This window comes from Bubalus bubalis, chromosome 5, assembly GCF_019923935.1.
Source record: "Bubalus bubalis isolate 160015118507 breed Murrah chromosome 5, NDDB_SH_1, whole genome shotgun sequence".
NCBI lineage: Eukaryota > Metazoa > Chordata > Mammalia > Artiodactyla > Bovidae > Bubalus > Bubalus bubalis.
The window spans coordinates 51,717,820-51,735,269 of NC_059161.1; the positions used below are offsets into that span (position 1 = coordinate 51,717,820).

The 17,450-nt window shown below is 46.7% G+C and overlaps 1 protein-coding gene across 3 annotated transcripts in view; it reads left to right on the plus strand.

The window, feature by feature from the left end:
• The first annotated feature begins 1,514 nt into the window (after positions 1-1,514).
• Positions 1,515-17,450, plus strand: part of PARP1 (poly(ADP-ribose) polymerase 1) — a 48,380-nt gene continuing 32,444 nt past the window's right edge. The window contains exons 1-3 of one of the 3 annotated variants that reach the window (XM_044943097.2): positions 1,515-1,657; positions 6,178-6,347; positions 13,949-14,114. In XM_044943097.2, coding sequence (XP_044799032.2) covers positions 6,324-6,347; positions 13,949-14,114 — 190 coding nt within the window. In that variant the 5' untranslated portion in view covers positions 1,515-1,657; positions 6,178-6,323. Of the gene's footprint in view, positions 1,658-6,177; positions 6,348-8,249; positions 8,547-13,948; positions 14,115-17,450 lie in introns of those variants that run through there. The other 2 variants (XM_044943099.2, XM_006046078.4) reach the window with 2 other exon arrangements.

Here is a 17,450-nt window from a genome sequence, read left to right on the forward strand (position 1 = left end):
CTCGGTTGCCCGTCCCCACATACAACAGGAATTGAGGTTCCTATGGAGCTAGCTATACAATAAAAAGAAAATTGACGGTACTTGAAAAATATGGATTTGATTAAATAAACACTTTCTGAGGGCCAGCTAAGTGCCAGGCATCTAGCTGTCATTCAGAAACAATGTTGAGCAAAAGAGAGTTTCTGCCAAGGAAGAGCTGAAACCTAGTGAGGGGCCAGGTCTGGCCACAGCCGGCTGTAGTACAAGGAAGGGTCTAGAAGACACCAGAGCTTTCATCAGAGAGAGAAGGATGGAGGAGACAGTGGCGTAAACTGTAAACTGAGAGGGAAAGGCAGAGGCTCAGTTCTCTTCCTGGCTTTAATACGAGGTGACCTTGAGCTGTCCATTCTTCTCTGCTCATCTCCATTTTCTTATCTGAAATGAAAACAGCTCCTGGAAAGAATTTAACTTAAAAAGTGAACACATAGCATAGAGACTGAGTCTTCCCTGAGAAGAGAGGGCAGCTGCCATGCTATGAGAGAGCCCAAATCACAGCAAGGCCATGTGAAGGGGCTTCAGCCTACAGCCCAGCCAAGAGCCAGCTGCAGCCACCAAAGGAAGCCTTCCAGCTGACTTCAGCCTCATCCCCCTCTGACTGCAACCACCTGAGACCCTGGGTGAGACCCAGCCAACCTCCAGGAACATGGCTGGTAATGACTATTTGAAAAGACCCTGATGCTGGGAAAGATTGAAGGCAAGAGGAGAAGGGGACAACAGAGGATGAGATGGTTGGATGGCATCACTGACTCAATGGACATGCGTTTGAGTAAACTCCAGGAGATGGTGATGGACAGGGAGGCCTGGCATGCTGCAGTCCATGGTGTCGCAAAGAGTCAGACACAACTGAGCTACTGAACTGAATGACCATAAGTGACTTTATTGCTTTTCACCTCAGAGTTTTGAGTGGTTGATTATGCAGCAATAGATAACAGGGAAGTAGCAAGAGGTGAGAGGACAACAACAATTGAATACCCCATTTTAAATGAGCAACACCCTTTCAGCTCCAGCCAATTTTTGCCACATGAGAATTCAAAGTCCAGTGTTCCCACATTTCAAGTTAAAACAGAAATCCAGGCTTTTATGAGAAACATTCAGGTTTTGAAATGTTAACAAACAGTTCAAAACCATCTTAAGCCTATTTAAGACAATGCTGTGGGCCAAATGTGGCCTTCAGGCCACCAGCTGCCTGGGTCTGGTTGGGCAAAGTGGAGTAACTATTGTCTGCCTAGCCCCTTCTTTCTCTGGGAACCCCCCACCCCACCCCATCTACGTAGCTGCTGTAGAGAAGCCCCATGTTCTTACATGACCAGACCTCTGAGTCCCTGTTGATTGGTTTGGGGATAGGCATCTGACCCACACTGTTTTCATCAGAATTCTCACCTGAAATGTCTTATGCAAAACAGAGGGGAAAAGACCCTCTCCCTAATGATACAAGCTATAAAAAAAGAGAGGTCAAGAGACATTTGGGGCCTTAATCTCTGCTGTACGTATCAGAAGCCAGTCTTCTATAAGAAACATGTTCTGGAGAAGTGGCAACAAGAAGCAGAGATAGTCCCAGAGGCGTCTCAGTCCCTGGATCCCACCGTCTCTACTGCCATCCACATTCCATCCTTCCCAGGTTTGGGTGATTCTTCCTTCTCTTCTTGGGGCTTCCCTGGTGGCTCAGATGGTAATCTGCCTGCAAGGCAGGAGACCCAGGTTCGATCCCTGGGTCAGGAAGATCCCTTGCAGGAGGAAATGACAACCCATTCCAGTATTCTTGCCTAGAGAATTCCATGGACAGAGGAGCCTAGCAGACTACAGTCCATGTGGTCACAAGAGTCGGACAGGACTGAGCGACTAACTTTGACTTTCCTTCTCTTACACAACTACTTCAGTATTCTCTCCCTAAATTGCCCTTCTGATCCATCTTCTTTCTAGCCAGATTTCTGTCATGTATAATCAAAAAGTATTTTTTTTAAATTTCACTCTTTATTTTTGGCTGCGCTGGGTCTTCATTGCTGCACGCAGGCTTTCTTTAGTTGCAGTGTGCCAGCTTCTCATTGCAGTGGCTTCTCTTGTCGTGGATCACAGGCTTATCTCCCCTGAGGTCTGTGCGATCTTCCAGGACCAGGGATGAAAACCATGTGCCCCTCTTTGGCAGGAAGATTCTTAACCACTGGACCACCAGGGGAGTCCTAGAGTCAAAAAAATAATTTTTTTTCTTTTTTTAAAAAATGTATTTTTAATTGGAAGGTAATTGCTTTACAATATTGCATTGGTTGTCAACGTTTTGATACAGAAATTCAAGAGAGGGTTTTGAGCAGAGTCGACATCATGATCAACTTTATTTTTTTAAAAAGTTAACTTTGGAGGTTTGACAGAAAACAGCAAAATTCTGTAAAGCAATTATCCTTCAATAAAAAATAAATGAAAAGAATCCAAAATAAGAGGTGGGGGAGATATGTATAGCTATGGCTGATTCATGTTGACGTTTGGCAGAAACCAACACAATTCTGTAAAGCCATTATCCTTCAATTAATAATAAATCAATCTTTAAAAAATAAAAAAGACAAATTTGGCAATGGATGTATTGGAAGAGGGTGAGCAGAAGAACATTGAAGGGCAAGGTGGTAAAGATGATGGCAGAGGCCTCCCTGCCCCTGAGGAAGGGCCAGGGGGGCAGCAGACAAGGCTTAAATGACCAAGGAATGAGCTGTCACTAGGCCTTTCAGGTTCATGCGCTTATGTGAAAACTGGGACTCAGAAACACCTGGAGACACTGCTGAGGCAAGTGAGAGCGAGCGGCGCTGAGCCACTCTGCCTCCCTGAGGAAAAGTAACTAAACACCGGCAGGGCAGAGGAGGCCCTGAGAAGCCTGAGGTCAAATGTCGTCATAGGCTCTTTGCATAAACTTGCCAGAAGGAGCCCAGGAAAATCCATCCAGATGCTTCAGTCATTCTCAAGTTATTCTTTAAATGCTCAGAAAGGGGACTTCCCTGGCAGTCAAGTTAAGACTTCACATTCCAATGCAGGGGGCACAGGTTGGATCCCTGGTTGGGGAGCTTACATCCCACATGGCTCATTGCCCAAGAAACCAAAACATAAAACAGAAGCAATATTGTAACAGATTCAATAAAGACTTTAAAAATAGTCCACACCAAGGGAAAAAAAAAATCTTATAAAATGCTCAGAAATGTGGAAAGCCTTGTCTGACGAAGAGAAAGGAAAAAGTCAAGTGTGGACAAGGCCCCTTATCAAACAGATATGAAAACTTTTATTCCTCCCAAAATGGAAACAAAAAGTTCAGGGTTTCCAACCACCCAAAAAGCCTCCTTTGGCCAGTTTCTTGTGTTTGGTGTACCACCCCAAAACCAAAGAGGACCCTGGTCCTAAGTCTAGTGGCAATGATGCAAAGAAACCGGGAGAGATGTGAGTGACAGTGCAGATGGCAGGCAGCCTGAAAAGGAGTCTGCACTGTGGAAGGAAAAGTACCAAAAGGATCTTGCTGCATCCTGAGCCAAAGGAAGGCTGATATGGCAAAAAAAAAAAAAAAAAGATGATGTCAAGGCTGATCCAAACAAGAAAAAAAAAAGAGAGAAAGACAAAGAAGGAGAGATAAATGAAGAGGAGAAAGATATAGACAACAAAGTTGAAGATAATGATTACTGATGAATGAAATAGTTCTAGGGCAGCTTTTATTTTTTTCTTCTTTCTTTCTTTTCTGTCAAGCATTTAACCTCCCTGGACACAATTCATTCCTTTTAAATTGAAAAAAAAATTGAAATGTAAAACTGTAAGATTTTCTTTTAAACTGCCCCTTTTGGGGATGGGGGATTATTGTTAACAAGAATTCCCCAATAATTTTTTAGACAGCCCTGTACTGGTGCTATTTTTCATGGCCACCAACCTCACCTGGTATCACTTTTGGTTGTAAATCAGCATGGGAATTCAAACCAGCTTCATGTTGGCGCCCAGGACAAATTAATTATATAGGTGCATGGTTGTTTTTTCAGTTGTCTCTCATGCAGCTTATAGGAAATAATTGTTCTGTTACTGAATTGTCCCCTGTAATTGGAAGTAGGGGGAGTTATTTATAACAGTTTCATGACAGTCTAAATGCTTCTGAGTAAATATAATAGTGTATTAGTTAATGCCATAAAAGTTTTTTTTTTTTTTTTTATCAGTTCAGTTCAGTTGCTCAGTTGTGTCCGACTCTTTGCGACCCCATGGACTGCAGCACACCAGGCCTCCCTGTCCCTTGCCAATTCCTGGAGTTTACTCAAACTCATGTCATTAAACTCATTAAACAGGTGGGCTCTGCACAGGAAGTACCAAATGTGCATTCATTCATTCACTCAACCAATATTTAGAGTGCTTGTGCACTCAGGATATTATAACAGGCAAAACTACTGCCCTAGTGGAGCTTACATTTTGGTAAAGGAGACAGACAATAAACATACACGTGTATATGAAATATGCTTAGAAATAATAAGTGCAAAGAAGAACATAAGCAGGGCAAGAAGATGAAGATAGCGTACAAATGAAGCATCTTAGCTGGGGTGGTCACAGAGACGTGTGAGCAGAGGCTGAATGAAGACAGGGAGTGAGGCTTGTGCTCACTGGTAAAAACTTTTGGGTGGGTGGGGGTGGGCTTGAGGAACATGCAGGAAGCCAGAGTGGCTGGGACAGTGGGAGCCCTCAGGAGATGATGGCAACCAAGTCAGGGAAGCAGCCAGAGCTCAGATTCAGCCATAGGAAGAACTCTGGATTTTCTTCCAAGTGTGATGAAAAGCCTTTAGGTTTTGGACGTGGAAGTAACACAGGTTGAGATCTAAAGTGACCTCACATGCTTTCATGGGGAGGAAAAGAATGTAAAAAGGGCCAGCATGGAAGGAGACTCTCCCAGAACCGCCAAATATGCAGGCGGTCCCGAAAACAGTGCTATGTTGATGGGAAGATACTGAGAGACTGTGGAGGTCAGGAAGTCAGCATTCAGCGATGGATCGGATATGGAATAGAAAAAGAATCAAGTCTGACTACAAAGCATTTAGCCTAAGCAATGCAGAGAACCATGGACCATTTGCCGAGGTAGAAAGCACTGGGGGAGGTTTTGGACATTACTGGATGTCCATGTAAGATATCCAAACAGAAATATCAAGTAGAGGGGTAGAATATACCTGGCTTTCCTTGGTGTTCTTGGGCAGGAATTCCTCTCACCTTTTTGTAAATTGAACCAACCCCATGGAGTGCAGCCCACCAGGCTCCCCTGTCCACAGGATTCTCCAGGCGAGAGTAATGGAGTGGGTTGCCATTGTCTTCTCCAATAGTTGATTTACAAAATTGTGCTCATTTCTGCTGTACAGCAAAGTGATTCAGTTATACAATTTTTTTTCATATTCTTTTCCATTAGGGTTTATTACAGGATATTGAATATTGTTCCCTGAGCTATCCGATAAAATCTTGCTATTTATTCAATCTATATATAACAGTTTGCATTTGCAAACTTCCAATCCAACTTCCCACTTGGCAAGCAGAATCCCTTCTCTATGTGAGTCTGTTTCATATGTAAGTTCATTTGCGTCATGTTAAGACTCCACATGTAAGTGATATCATATGGTATTTGTCTCTCACTTCACTTCATATAATAATCTCTCCAGTATTCTTGCCTGGAGAATCCCATGGACAGAGGAGCCTGGCAGGCTACAGTTCATGGGGTCGCCAAGAGTCAGACACGACTTAGCAACTCAGCTACTAAACTACTGCTAGGCCCACTCACGTAGCTGCAAATGGCATTATTTCATCCTTTTTTATGGCTTATACTCCATTCCATTCATCTGTCAATGGATATTTGGGTTGTTTTGACGTTTTGACTATCGTATACAGTTCTGCTATGAACATAGGAGCGCGTGTATCTTTTCAAATTATAGTTTCGTTCAGATATATGTAAGGCAGGGATTCTTAACCTTTGTGTGTGCACCCAGGGCCCATTTGTCAATCCAGTGAAGTCTATGAGCCTCTAATGCAATAGTAGCTTCCAGATACACTATCAGGCAAGTTATCTGAGAAGTCACAGAACAGAAAGCTTCACAGACTAAGATGCTTGAATTGCAGGGCTTATTAAATCAATTTGAAACACCTAATTGACATCTTCTGCAGCAAGGAGAACAACATGGGATGGATAACATACCCAGGACTGGCTGGAGGAGAGATGGAGCACATCATCTAAACCTGGGATCTTGCAATGTTCATTTGTCTGTCTCTCTCTGAGACTGACAGTGGGGTTATGAAGACTGGAATTGAAGATGTTCAAAGTTATTCAACAGAGAGTAAGTACCTGGAGCCAACCCACAGTCACCTATCAGAAAGACACAGGGGCAAGCACACCTGGCTGCAGCCGTAGCTCGCCAATAACCTGCTGAACAGACGTGGGTTTTATCTGCGGTTCTTGAGCAGAGCACATGGAAGCCAGAATGGGATCACAACATTATCACCAGTGAGTGGCTATTAGGGATGATACCCTTGTCAACCCAGAGGTCAAATGATGATGCCTGTTGATTTGGTTACCCTCCAAGTAAAATTCTTTTATTTGTTGCATCGTATATTCCACTTACTCTATTCACATGCAACATATCAAACAGGTCACTACTTAAGCTTCTTGCCTAGGTCTGTCTCACAACCTACTAGCCTACTCAACATCTGCATCTCAAAAACTTCTGGCTTTTTCCTTCTGTATGTTTAACAAGTTTTGTTTCATTCATCTTATTTTTCTTTTCCTCTATAGAATGGAATATTCTCAAATAGAGCATATTCCATTATAATCATGTTTTAGATGAATAAAATAAAATGCATAGAATTGAAAAAGAAACCAGGTATATACAGTTCTACATTAAATAACAAGACCCAAGGCAATGGCACCCCACTCCAGTACTCTTGCCTGGAAAATCCCATGGACAGAGGTCCATGGGGTCGCTGAGGGTCGGACACGACTGAGCGACTTCACTTTCATTTTTCTCTTTCCTGCATTGGAGAATGAAATGGCAACCCACTCCAGTACTCTTGCCTGGAGAATCCCAGGGATGGGGGAGCCTGGTAGGCTGCCTTCTGTGGGGTCACACAGAGTCGGACACGACTGAAGTGACTTAGCAGGGAGGCAGGCCTTTCAGTGACTGAAATTTAAGTAGTGATGAGCTTAATACTGAGTTCTCCCTGTTGACTAAAAAAAGACGTACAACTTGAGAGTTGTGAGTTAAGTTCTATTTGGGGCAAAATGAGGACTGCAGCCTGGGAGGCAGGATCTCAGATAGCTCTGAGAGACTGCTCCAAAGCAGCTGTGGGGGAAAGTCAATATATAAGGTTTTGGTGAAGGGGGTGTTCACTGCCATGAAACACTCATTTTACAAAGGGTTTTTGTTAGTCATGAGAATCTGATGTCACCATGAAGGGATTTAGTGTTTCTCTAGATATGAGGAGAGGCAAGGACTGAGATCATAAAATCTGTTCCTCAACACATCCAACTATCTAAAGACCTGTCCCATCAGATTCCCTGGAGCACAGAGTGCCTCACTCCACCCTGAACTCCCTCAGGGTTGTTGAAGGTCAACAGCTTTAGCAGCATGGGGTTCAATCTCTGTAGAGGCAGACAGAAAATGCTTTTGTTGTTGTTAATTGGCAATGCTCTTGGTAAGTGCCAATTTGTAGTTTACATCCCCCAAAACTGTAAAGTGACGTGAAAGTCCTGTGGTAACTATTGCTGAGACTCCCGAAATTTGTATCCATGCATTAAAATTCATATGAAGGTGATGCTAGACTTCAGTTAGTGTTCGGTCCCAATGGCCCGCAGACTGCAGTCAAGCCCAAGCGAGGGCCTGCCCAGGTCCTCTGGCTGCCAAAGGACTTTCCCCAGCCAGTCCAGCCCCTTCCAGATCTGGCCGCCCTCAGGGGAGAGGGGACACATGCATTAAGAAGCTACAAGGGTGGAATCAGCTTAGGACACTTAAGCCTTCCTGGGGACAAACAGTTAAAGGGGACAAATGGTGAAAGGACTGGCACCCCGTCCTTCCCAGAGCTGCAGGCGAAGGGTCTGCCGGGCCTCTGCCTCCAGCATCCCGGAGGGAGGTCGCGCAGCCGCAGGCGCCGGGGAACTACCGCCCCCACCCTCGGCCGGCAGGGGGCGCGCGCGGGCGCGCGCCGGCGGCCCCGCCCCTGCGCACGGGCGCCGGGGCGTGCCCGCCGCCAGGCATCAGCAATCTATCGGGAGCGGCGGGTGGCCTACGCGGCGTGTTCTGAGGCGGCGACGGTTCTAGGCGCCTGGCCGCCGGGTAGCGGATCGGTGGTTGAAACGGCAGTAGCAGCAGCGGGTCTCCAAGTCGCGGCGTCGGGCTCCCGGAGCTGTGAGCGGCAGAAGGATGGCGGAGTCTTCAGACAAGCCCTATCGGGTCGAGTACGCCAAGAGCGGGCGCGCGTCTTGCAAGAAATGCAAAGAGAGCATCCCCAAGGACTCGATCCGGATGGCCTTCATGGTGCAGGTGCGGGCGGAGGGGGCGCTTTGTGCGCGGCCGGGCCTTCGCGCGTCCGAGGAGGGTGGGGGGAGAGCCGGCCCGGAGCCGTGGGCCTGGCCGACCGCTCCCAGCCAGCGCGGGGCCTGCGGGCACAGCTGCTATCGCGGGACGAGCCCGCCGGGTGGACCCTTCTTCCGTCAGGTTTTGCTGATCTTGCAGGAAAAGCCCGGGAAGTACGGTCTGGAGCCGGTGGGGCCTTTTACTTTGTGAAAATTGGGAGCCGCTTCTATCCTTAGTTCTGGGTTTATTTTATTGCCATACGTTTCGGGAAGGAAACTGACTCGTGGTTTTTTGAGGCTAGTTTTGTCTGGTTTTGACCTACCTTGTTTTGGAAGATATTTGTCCTACATTGACGGTGGCGACTGGCAAGTGACGATTTGGATTTTTTTTTTTTAATCTATTTTTGGCTATCATTTCAACACCCGCTCACTGTTTTTTTTTAATTAATTATGCAAAACTATGCAAGTCGATGTTGTTTCAGTACAGTGCGTTCACTTTTGGCTTACGTTATGGTTTAACATTTCCCCCCAAACTTTCCGAGTTCACAGAACGTCGTCTTTGTAGCTATCCGGTTTGAATAAGAGTGGTTCGTAGTGATTCTCATCTGGGCTTGTTAATAGAGTCAAGATTCCCTCCGGTGGTCCCTGAGGCTTCCGAGCAGGCAAGGAGGGGTGTTGGAGTGAGGTGGTGTGTCTGAAGACCCCTCCCAGGGCAGAGAGATTCCTGCCACTTTCAGCTTCCAAAAAGCTCCCGTCTGTCTGTGTAATTCTAGTTCCCACCTGCCCTGTCCTCCCCACCCCAAAGTAAAGCTTTTGTCCAAGCTTAGTGCTCATGGTCAAGATAGCTTGATTTTCCCTCCACCGGTGAGGCAGTAGGTATTTTAGGAATGACTAGGTGGTATTGCTGCATTTGCAGTAGTTAGGTGGTGTAGGGGAATGGGTACCAGTGTGTACTTAGGCTATCTCATTTCATAATATTGTTACCAAGTCCCAGCTCAATCTGCTTACTGCCCGACAGGCTAATTGAAGCAAGGAGTACTAACTTTATTATTTGGAAAGTCAACTGACTGAGAAAATGGCAGACGGTTGCCTTAAAGTCAGCTGTCTTGTTGGGATCTGGATGCCAGCTTCTTTTATAGGACGCAGAGGGGAAGGAGTTGAGAAAGTAAAGATCATTTTCTTGCAAATCTCTCCTGAAATGGCCGACCTTAGGGAGGGGAAAGAAACTGAAGTTGCTTAGTCGTGTCCAACTCTGCAACCCCATGGACTGTAGCCTGCTGGGCTCCTCCGTCCATGGGATTTTCCAGGCAAGAATACTGGAGTGGGTTGCCATTTCCTTCTCCAGCAGATCTTCCCGACCCAAGGATCCAACCCGGGTCCCCGGCACTGCAGGCAGATTCTTTACCATCTGAGCCACCAGGGAAGCCCTTAGAGAGGGGATGTATGTCTTAATCCCTTTAGGCAGAGGGGCAGGGTGCCCGGAAGCAGATTATTATATATGATTATAGTAACGAACAATGAAAACCAAAGGTTAAAGTCCAATAAACAGATCCTGATCCATCTGGGAGTTAGAATTAGCAGTGACATTAGAATGTCACTTCTCAGGTGGCACTAGTGGTAAAGAACCTGTCTGCCAGCGCAGGAGACCTGAGAGATGCAGGTTTGATCCCTGGGTCGGGAAGATCCCCTGAAGAAGGAAATGGGAACCCACTCCAGTATTCTTGCCTGGGAAATTACATGGACAGAGGAGCCTGACAGGCTCCAACAATATGACAGGGGTTGGCGTTGTCATCTTAGTATCATTCTCAGGGCCACCTAGCTCACTACCAAACACTTATCACTTAGTAAACACCCACTGAGCACCAGTTAGGTTCTAGGCATGGTGTTAAGTACCAGGGGCACAAGGACAGACTCCATTTCTGGGAGCTCCCGATTTGGTTAAAGGGGTGATGACTGGTAAACATTGCTGTGCTGGGGTGGGTGCCACCTGATGAGTGCCCTTGGCATGGTGCGTGCCAAATTGGAGCTCACCACAGAAGTGGCAGAAAGTTGAAGATGGAGGAGTAGATGAGGCCTCCTGTTTGAGGAGCCTTATCTCCCCTAGAGCGTCTTTTCATTTCATCCTAACGTTTGGGTGGCTGGCTGATCTCGTGAAGTCCCCATTAATGCAGGGGCTCTTAACCTGGAGTCTGTGGGATGGCACGTAGAACTCAAGAGGTCCATGAGTTTCAATGAGAAAAGATTGCTGTCTTCCCTGGACTTCGGTTACAGTTCATTACTTTCTGCAGTTATGAATGTAAGCCCCAAAGCAAAGGCACATTGACAGTAACTGCAGTTTCTGTCATCAGTAGTAATTTTCATATCATTTACAGTTGTTGGGGATTTTTTAAAATAATCATTTATACTCATCTCAGCAAGATTGTGGGCTTCCCTGGTGGCTCAGACGGTAAAGAATCCACCTGCAGTGCGGGAAACCTGGGTTCGATCCGTGGGTTGGGAAGATCCCCTGGAGGAGGGCATGGCAACCCATTCCAGTATTCTTGCCTGGAGAATCCTCATGGACAGAGGAGCCTGGCAGCCTACAGTCTGTCGGGTCACAGAGTCGGACATGACTGAACAACTAAGCGTGGCATAACATGGCAACAAGATTACAGTAGTTGTTAGCAATAAGATTATAGTAGTTATTAAAGCAGTACTGTATCTTGTTATTTAATGCTATAAAGTTTGTGGTGAAGGACAGGGAAGCCTGGCGTGCTGCAGTCCATGGGGTCGCAAAGAGTTGGACTGAGCGACTTGTAGATTACTGTATCCCAGTAAACTTTTTAAATGTTTTCATAATTATTTTAATACCATTGATTTCCTTTGTGAACTTACGTATTTTATTGTGCATTTTAAAATGTTAGTCTGAGAAAGGGACATCCATAGGCTTCACTGGACAGAGGACCCTGTTCTATTGGGACATGGGTGAGGAGTAAAGAGGCTGGTTGGCTCTAGTCCAGAGGGTTCCACTGAGTAAACACTTCCTAAACTAAACAAAGTGTAACATTCTGGGCTCTCCTGTTTACTTTTAGTGAAGGAATTAAAATTAAGTGTGATTTTTCTCTAATGGTAATTGAGGGTGGAGTTTTATCACAAATGTTTTGTAGGTCCTGTAGGCTGAGCTGGTGAAGGCCAGAAAAAAGAAGCCTTTCTTCCCCCACCCCCCACCCCCTTTGGATTTAAATACCTTCTTTTACATTTGTGTGGGAGGATTGTTTTCGGAGGAGTATCCAATACCTGATACTTTAGCTGGCAGGCCCTGGGGCAGCCTGGAGGGGAATGAACCGCACCTTGGTGTTCTTGGGAGGGCCTGCCGGAAACCCTGCTGACTTTCTTCCTGGTAACAGTGGTTCTGCACTCTGGGGTAGCCTGGCCCTGGTGTGGCCTCTTTTTTATAGCCCATTTCTCAGGAAGCAGCCTGAGGTGGCTGGGTTAAGGACCCTGGTTCATGGTGGGTGCTCATGTTTGCTAAGTCTACAGCCAAGGATTCTGCTCTTTACGGCAGCCGGGCGGCTGCCTGGTGAGGCAGTAGTCTTGTGACCTTGGTCTGGTTTACTTTCTTGCCATCTCATCCTCAGTCCTGAGTTCTTAAGTATAAAGCTTTGTGTTGATCAAGGGTTCTTTCCTCTGGAGGGAGACCAGCGGCCTCAGCAGTCCCAGAGTTTGTGCCATGAGTATACCCTGGTGGAGACTTTTTATGTTTGGCACTGTGCCGGTGGCTGGGGACACAGCACTCAGGCCAAAGTTAAAGGAGCAAGTGTGGGGGCCTCAGAGAGCCAGAAAGAAATTGTGGCCGTAGGTTCCGGGGTGGGGGAGCGGCGGGCAGAGCCATGAGTCAGGGCCCTCCCTCTGCACTTAGAGGAGGCTTAAAGAGGGCTTCCAGGGCAGGCAGAGCCAGGTCAAGGCCACTGCAGATGCTGTAACAAGACGTCCAGGTGCTTAAGGGTATGTTGGCTGCCTTGGTGAACGTTTGAGAGCCAGGATACGAGTCTGTTCTCTGAAATGCCATTTGTTGACTGGGTGTGGATGGGGAGGGCTATCTTGGAGTGAGCATCTTTTGCACAGCAGGAGTTCCTCCATCCTTCCTTTCTTCCTCTTCCCTCCAGACCTGGGGCACCCCGCAAACGTTCTGAGTGCCTGCCGTGACTGTGCCGGCAAGACAGGCGTTGCATGGCGCCTCTCTGGCAGCTCCTGACCTGATGCAGGGCACAGACCTTGATCAAATAATAGCCCAAATGGATCTTAACTCTGGGGAGCTATGGGAAGGGGCATCTGTCATGGGACCTGAGGAAGTGCTCTTGGCTCTGGTTAGAGCTGGGGAGCCCAGAGGACAGCCATTGCTGCTGTAAACCCAAGCTGCGCGACCCTGAGTCTGTGCCCCAGCCATTATCCCTGTATTTTATTCAGTGCTGTCTATAAAACCCAGAGAGAGGCTGCTCACCTAGTAGGAGAGGGCCAGTTGGGAGAGCTCATCCCTGCTTTTCCCAAGCACTTTCTGTGTCCGCATGACTCCATCCTAAACGTTCTGCTTGGTGTTTATTTTTAATGCTGTTTTATGCCATCTGCTTGACATTTAGATTTATGTCCTATCAAAGCAGATGTTTGGGGCGTTCAGTCAGAAGAACCGTTTGTGTATTTTTAAGTACCTCTTCCTGCCAAGAGACGTAGAGCAGCGTAGTGGAAAGAACGGGGGCTGAATCACCTGCTGCATGTCTGACCGCACCCCCATGAGACTGTGAAATGAGGGTGCTGGTTCCTCAGAGACAGCTGTGGGGTGTCCCATGGTGGGTGGTGGGCAGCAGGGTCCCTCCAGCTCCTGGGGGTGGAGCACCCCTCAGCCGGTCCCTTTGAGTCTCCCTCATGGAAGTCCTTCATTCCGTGCACGTCTGCGTGGTTGCTGCCAGCATGACACTTCTCTGACACATCTGCTCAGCCCGGCGCTTATCAGGGACTCATTCCCCATTGTCCTAGGTGCACAGAGCCCTGGGGGCTGTGCGGGCCCTGGCGGTGGCGGGGCCTCTTCAGCTTGAGGGGGCCCGGGATGCAGGACTGGCATCTCCTGTGCCCTCACCAAGCTCTGAGCTGAGTTTGCGACTGAAACGCAGTGGCAAGTTTGGTATCCGCACTCAGGGCTGAACTCTAAGCTGAAGTGCCAGTCAGCCCCATGGGATGGCCTGGTGCCTGTCCCATGGCAGGCAAGGCAGCTTCCTCAGCTGAGGGGTGGGTGCCGTCCTCTGTTGACAAGATAAGCAAGGGGGTTTGGGATGTCTGGTCCTGAGGGCCGCGCCTGAGGCTCACGGCTCTTTTCCGCCTCTGATTCCGCCCTTCTAGTCGCCCATGTTCGATGGGAAAATCCCGCACTGGTACCACCTCTCCTGCTTCTGGAAGGTCGGCTACTCCATCTGGCACCCTGATGTCGAGGTGGAGGGGTTCTCTGAGCTCCGCTGGGATGACCAGCAGACGATCAAGAAGATGGCCGAGACTGGCGGAGCGACAGGTATGTGCGCAGTGGGGAGGCGCGGGGGTCGCCCCAACCCTGGAGCTTCCTGGGTAGGGGCCCGCTCTGTGAGAGCAAAGAGTAGGTCCTTCAGCTCACTCTCCCGTTACTCCAGCAGCATTCAGTGACCCAGACTTGTCCTGTTGGGTGTGGGGTATGTTCCTTCTAGATGCTTGAAATGTAGCCTTTAAATTTGCTGTGGTTGTTATCTTACTAGACCCTCTTTTAGAGTAGTTTCAGGTTCACAGCACAATTAAGCAAAAAGTATGGAAAGTGGAGAGTTTCCACAGAGGTGTGACCTCTTCCACCATCAACTTGCCCCAGCAGCTGAAGTTACATTGACACATCGGTTCAGCCAAAGTCCAGAGTTTATATTAGCCATCAGTCGTGGTGGTGTACATCTTTCCTGTAAGGGTTTGAGCAAATGTATAATGACAAATATCCATCATTATAATGTCATACAGAGTATCTCCATTACTCTATAAAATTCCTCTGCATTCTACCTGTTCATCCCTCTGTCTCCCAACCCCTGGCAACCACTGATGTTTTTCCTATCTCCATAGTTTCATCTGTTCTAGAATATTGTGTCATTAGACTCACACAGTAGGTAACCTTTTCAAATTGGCTTATCTCACTGAGTAATACACATGTAAGGTTCCTGCGTATCTTGTCACAGGTTGATAACATTTCTTTGGGGCGCTGAATATTCCACTGTCTGGAAGTACCAGTTTATCTATTCACCTACTGAAAGACACCTCAAGTGCAGCCCGTTCTAGCAATTATGAATAAAACTATGTCCCCGTGCAGGGTTTTGTGTGGACATAAGTTTTTTAGTCATTTGGATAAATACTAAATACCAAGGCACACAGTTGCTGGATTGTATGGTAAGAGTATCTTTAGATAGCAAACTGTCTTCCAAAGTGGCCAGACCATTACATTCCTACCAGTAATGAATCAGAGTTCCTATTACTCCTCGTCCTTGCCAATGTTTGTTACCAGTGTTTTGGATTTTGGCAAACTAATAGGTTTGTAGTGGTGTCTTGTTTTAATTTGCAATTCCCTAGTACCATATGGGCAAAGCTAACACAATTCTGCTAAGAGAACGCACTGGTCATAGTGGACACTCTTTTTCAACAGCATAAGAGACACTTTACACCTGGATAACACCAAATGGTCAACACTGAAATCAGATTGATTACATTTTTGTGCCCAAAGATGGAGAAGCTGTATACGTCAGCAAAAACGAGACCTGGAGCTGACTGTGGCTCAGATCATCAGCTCCTTACAGCAAAATTCATGTTTAAATTAAAGAAAGTGAGAAAAACCACTAGGCCAGTCCATTGCAATCTAAATCAGATCCCCTATGATTATATAGTGAAAGTGATGAATAGATTCAAGGGATTAGATCTAGTATACAGAGTGCCTGAAGAACTGTGCACAGAGGTTCGTAATATTGTACAGGAGGCAGCGAACAAAACCATCCCAAAGAAAAATAAATGCAAGAAGGCACAGTGGTTGTCTGAGGAGGCTTTACAAATAGCTGAGGCAGGAAGAGAAGCAAAAAGCAAGGGAGAAGGGGAAAGGTTACCCAACTGAATGTAGAGTTCAGGAGAATAGCAGGGAGAGATAAGAAGGCCTTCTTCAGTGAACAATGCAATGGAACATTTCATCCAAAGATGGACACAATAATGGACAGAAACATTAAGATCTGATATAAGCACAAGAGATTAAGAAGAGATGGCAAGAATATACAGAACTGGACAAAAAAGATCTTAATGACCTGGATAGCCACAGTGGTGTGGTCACTCACCCAGAGCTGGACGTCCTGGAGTGTAAAGTCAAGTGGGCCTTAGGAAGCCCTGCTGCCAGTAAAGCTAGTGGAGGTGATGGAATTCCAGCAGAGTTATTTAAAATCCTAAACGATGCTATTAAAGTGCTGCAGCCAACACGTCAGCAAATTTGGAAAACCCAGCAGTGACCGCAGGACTGAAAGAGGTCAGGCTTCACCCCAGTCCCCAAGAAGGGCAGTACTAAAGAGCGTTGACACTACAGTGCAGTGGCACTCACCTCCCGTGCTGATAAGCTTGTGCTCAAAATCCTGCAGCCTTCCACAGTACGTGAACGGAGAACTTCCAGACGTTCAATTTGGATTTAGAAAAGGCAGAGGAACCAGAGATTAAATTGCCAACACTCATGGATCATAGAGAAAGCAAGGGAATTCCAGAAAAACATCCACCTCTGTTTCACTGGCTATGCTAAAGCCTTTGACTTTGTGGTTCATAACTGTGGAAAACTCGTAAAGAGATAGAAATACCAGACCATCTTACCAGTCTCCTGAGAAACCTCTATGCAGGTCAAGAAGCAACAGTTAGAACCTTATATGGAACAACTGACTGGTTCAAAATTGAGAAAGCAGTATGACAAGGCTGGTTATTGTCACCCTGTTTGTTTAACTTATATGCAGAACACATCATTGCAAAATGCCAAGGTGGATGAGTTATAAGCTGGAATCAAGATTGCTAAGAGAAATATCAACAACCTCAAATATGTAAATGATACCACTTTAATGGCAGAAAGCAAACAGAAACTTAGCCTTTTGAGGGTGAAAGAGCAGAGTGAAAAAGCTGGCTTAAAACTCAACATTTAAAAAACTAAGATCATGGCATCCAGTCCCAGCACTTCATGGCAAATAGAAGGGGACGAGGTGGAAGCAGTGACAGATTTCCTCTTCTTGGGCTCCAGAATCACCATGCACGGTGACTGCAGCCATGAAATTAGAAGACGATTGCTTCTTGAAGACAGGAAAGTTACAACAAACCTAGACAGTGTATTAAAAAGCAAGGACATCACTTTGCCAACAAAAGTTTGTATAGTCAAGGCTGTAGTCTTTTTCTAGTAGCCACGTATGGATGTGAGAGTTGGGCCATAAAGAAAGCAGTGCCAAAGAACTGATGCTTTCAAGCTGGTGCTAGAGAATACTCTTGAGAGTCCCTTGGACAACAGGAAGATCAAACCATTCAATCCTAAAGGAAATCAACCACGAATACTCATTGGAAGGACTGATGCTGAAGCTGAAGCTCCAGTACTTTGGCTACCTGATGCGAAGAGCCGACTCATTGGAAAAATCCCTGATGCTGGGAAAAATTGAAGGCAGCAGGAGACGAGGGCAACAACAGATAAGATGGTTGGATGACATCACCAATTCAATGGACATGAACTTGGGAAAACTCCAGGAGATGGTGAGGGACAGGGAGGCCTGCCATGCTGCAGCCCATGGGATCACAGAGAATCAGAAACAACTTGACGACTGAATAGCAAGAAGTACCATATGATTTT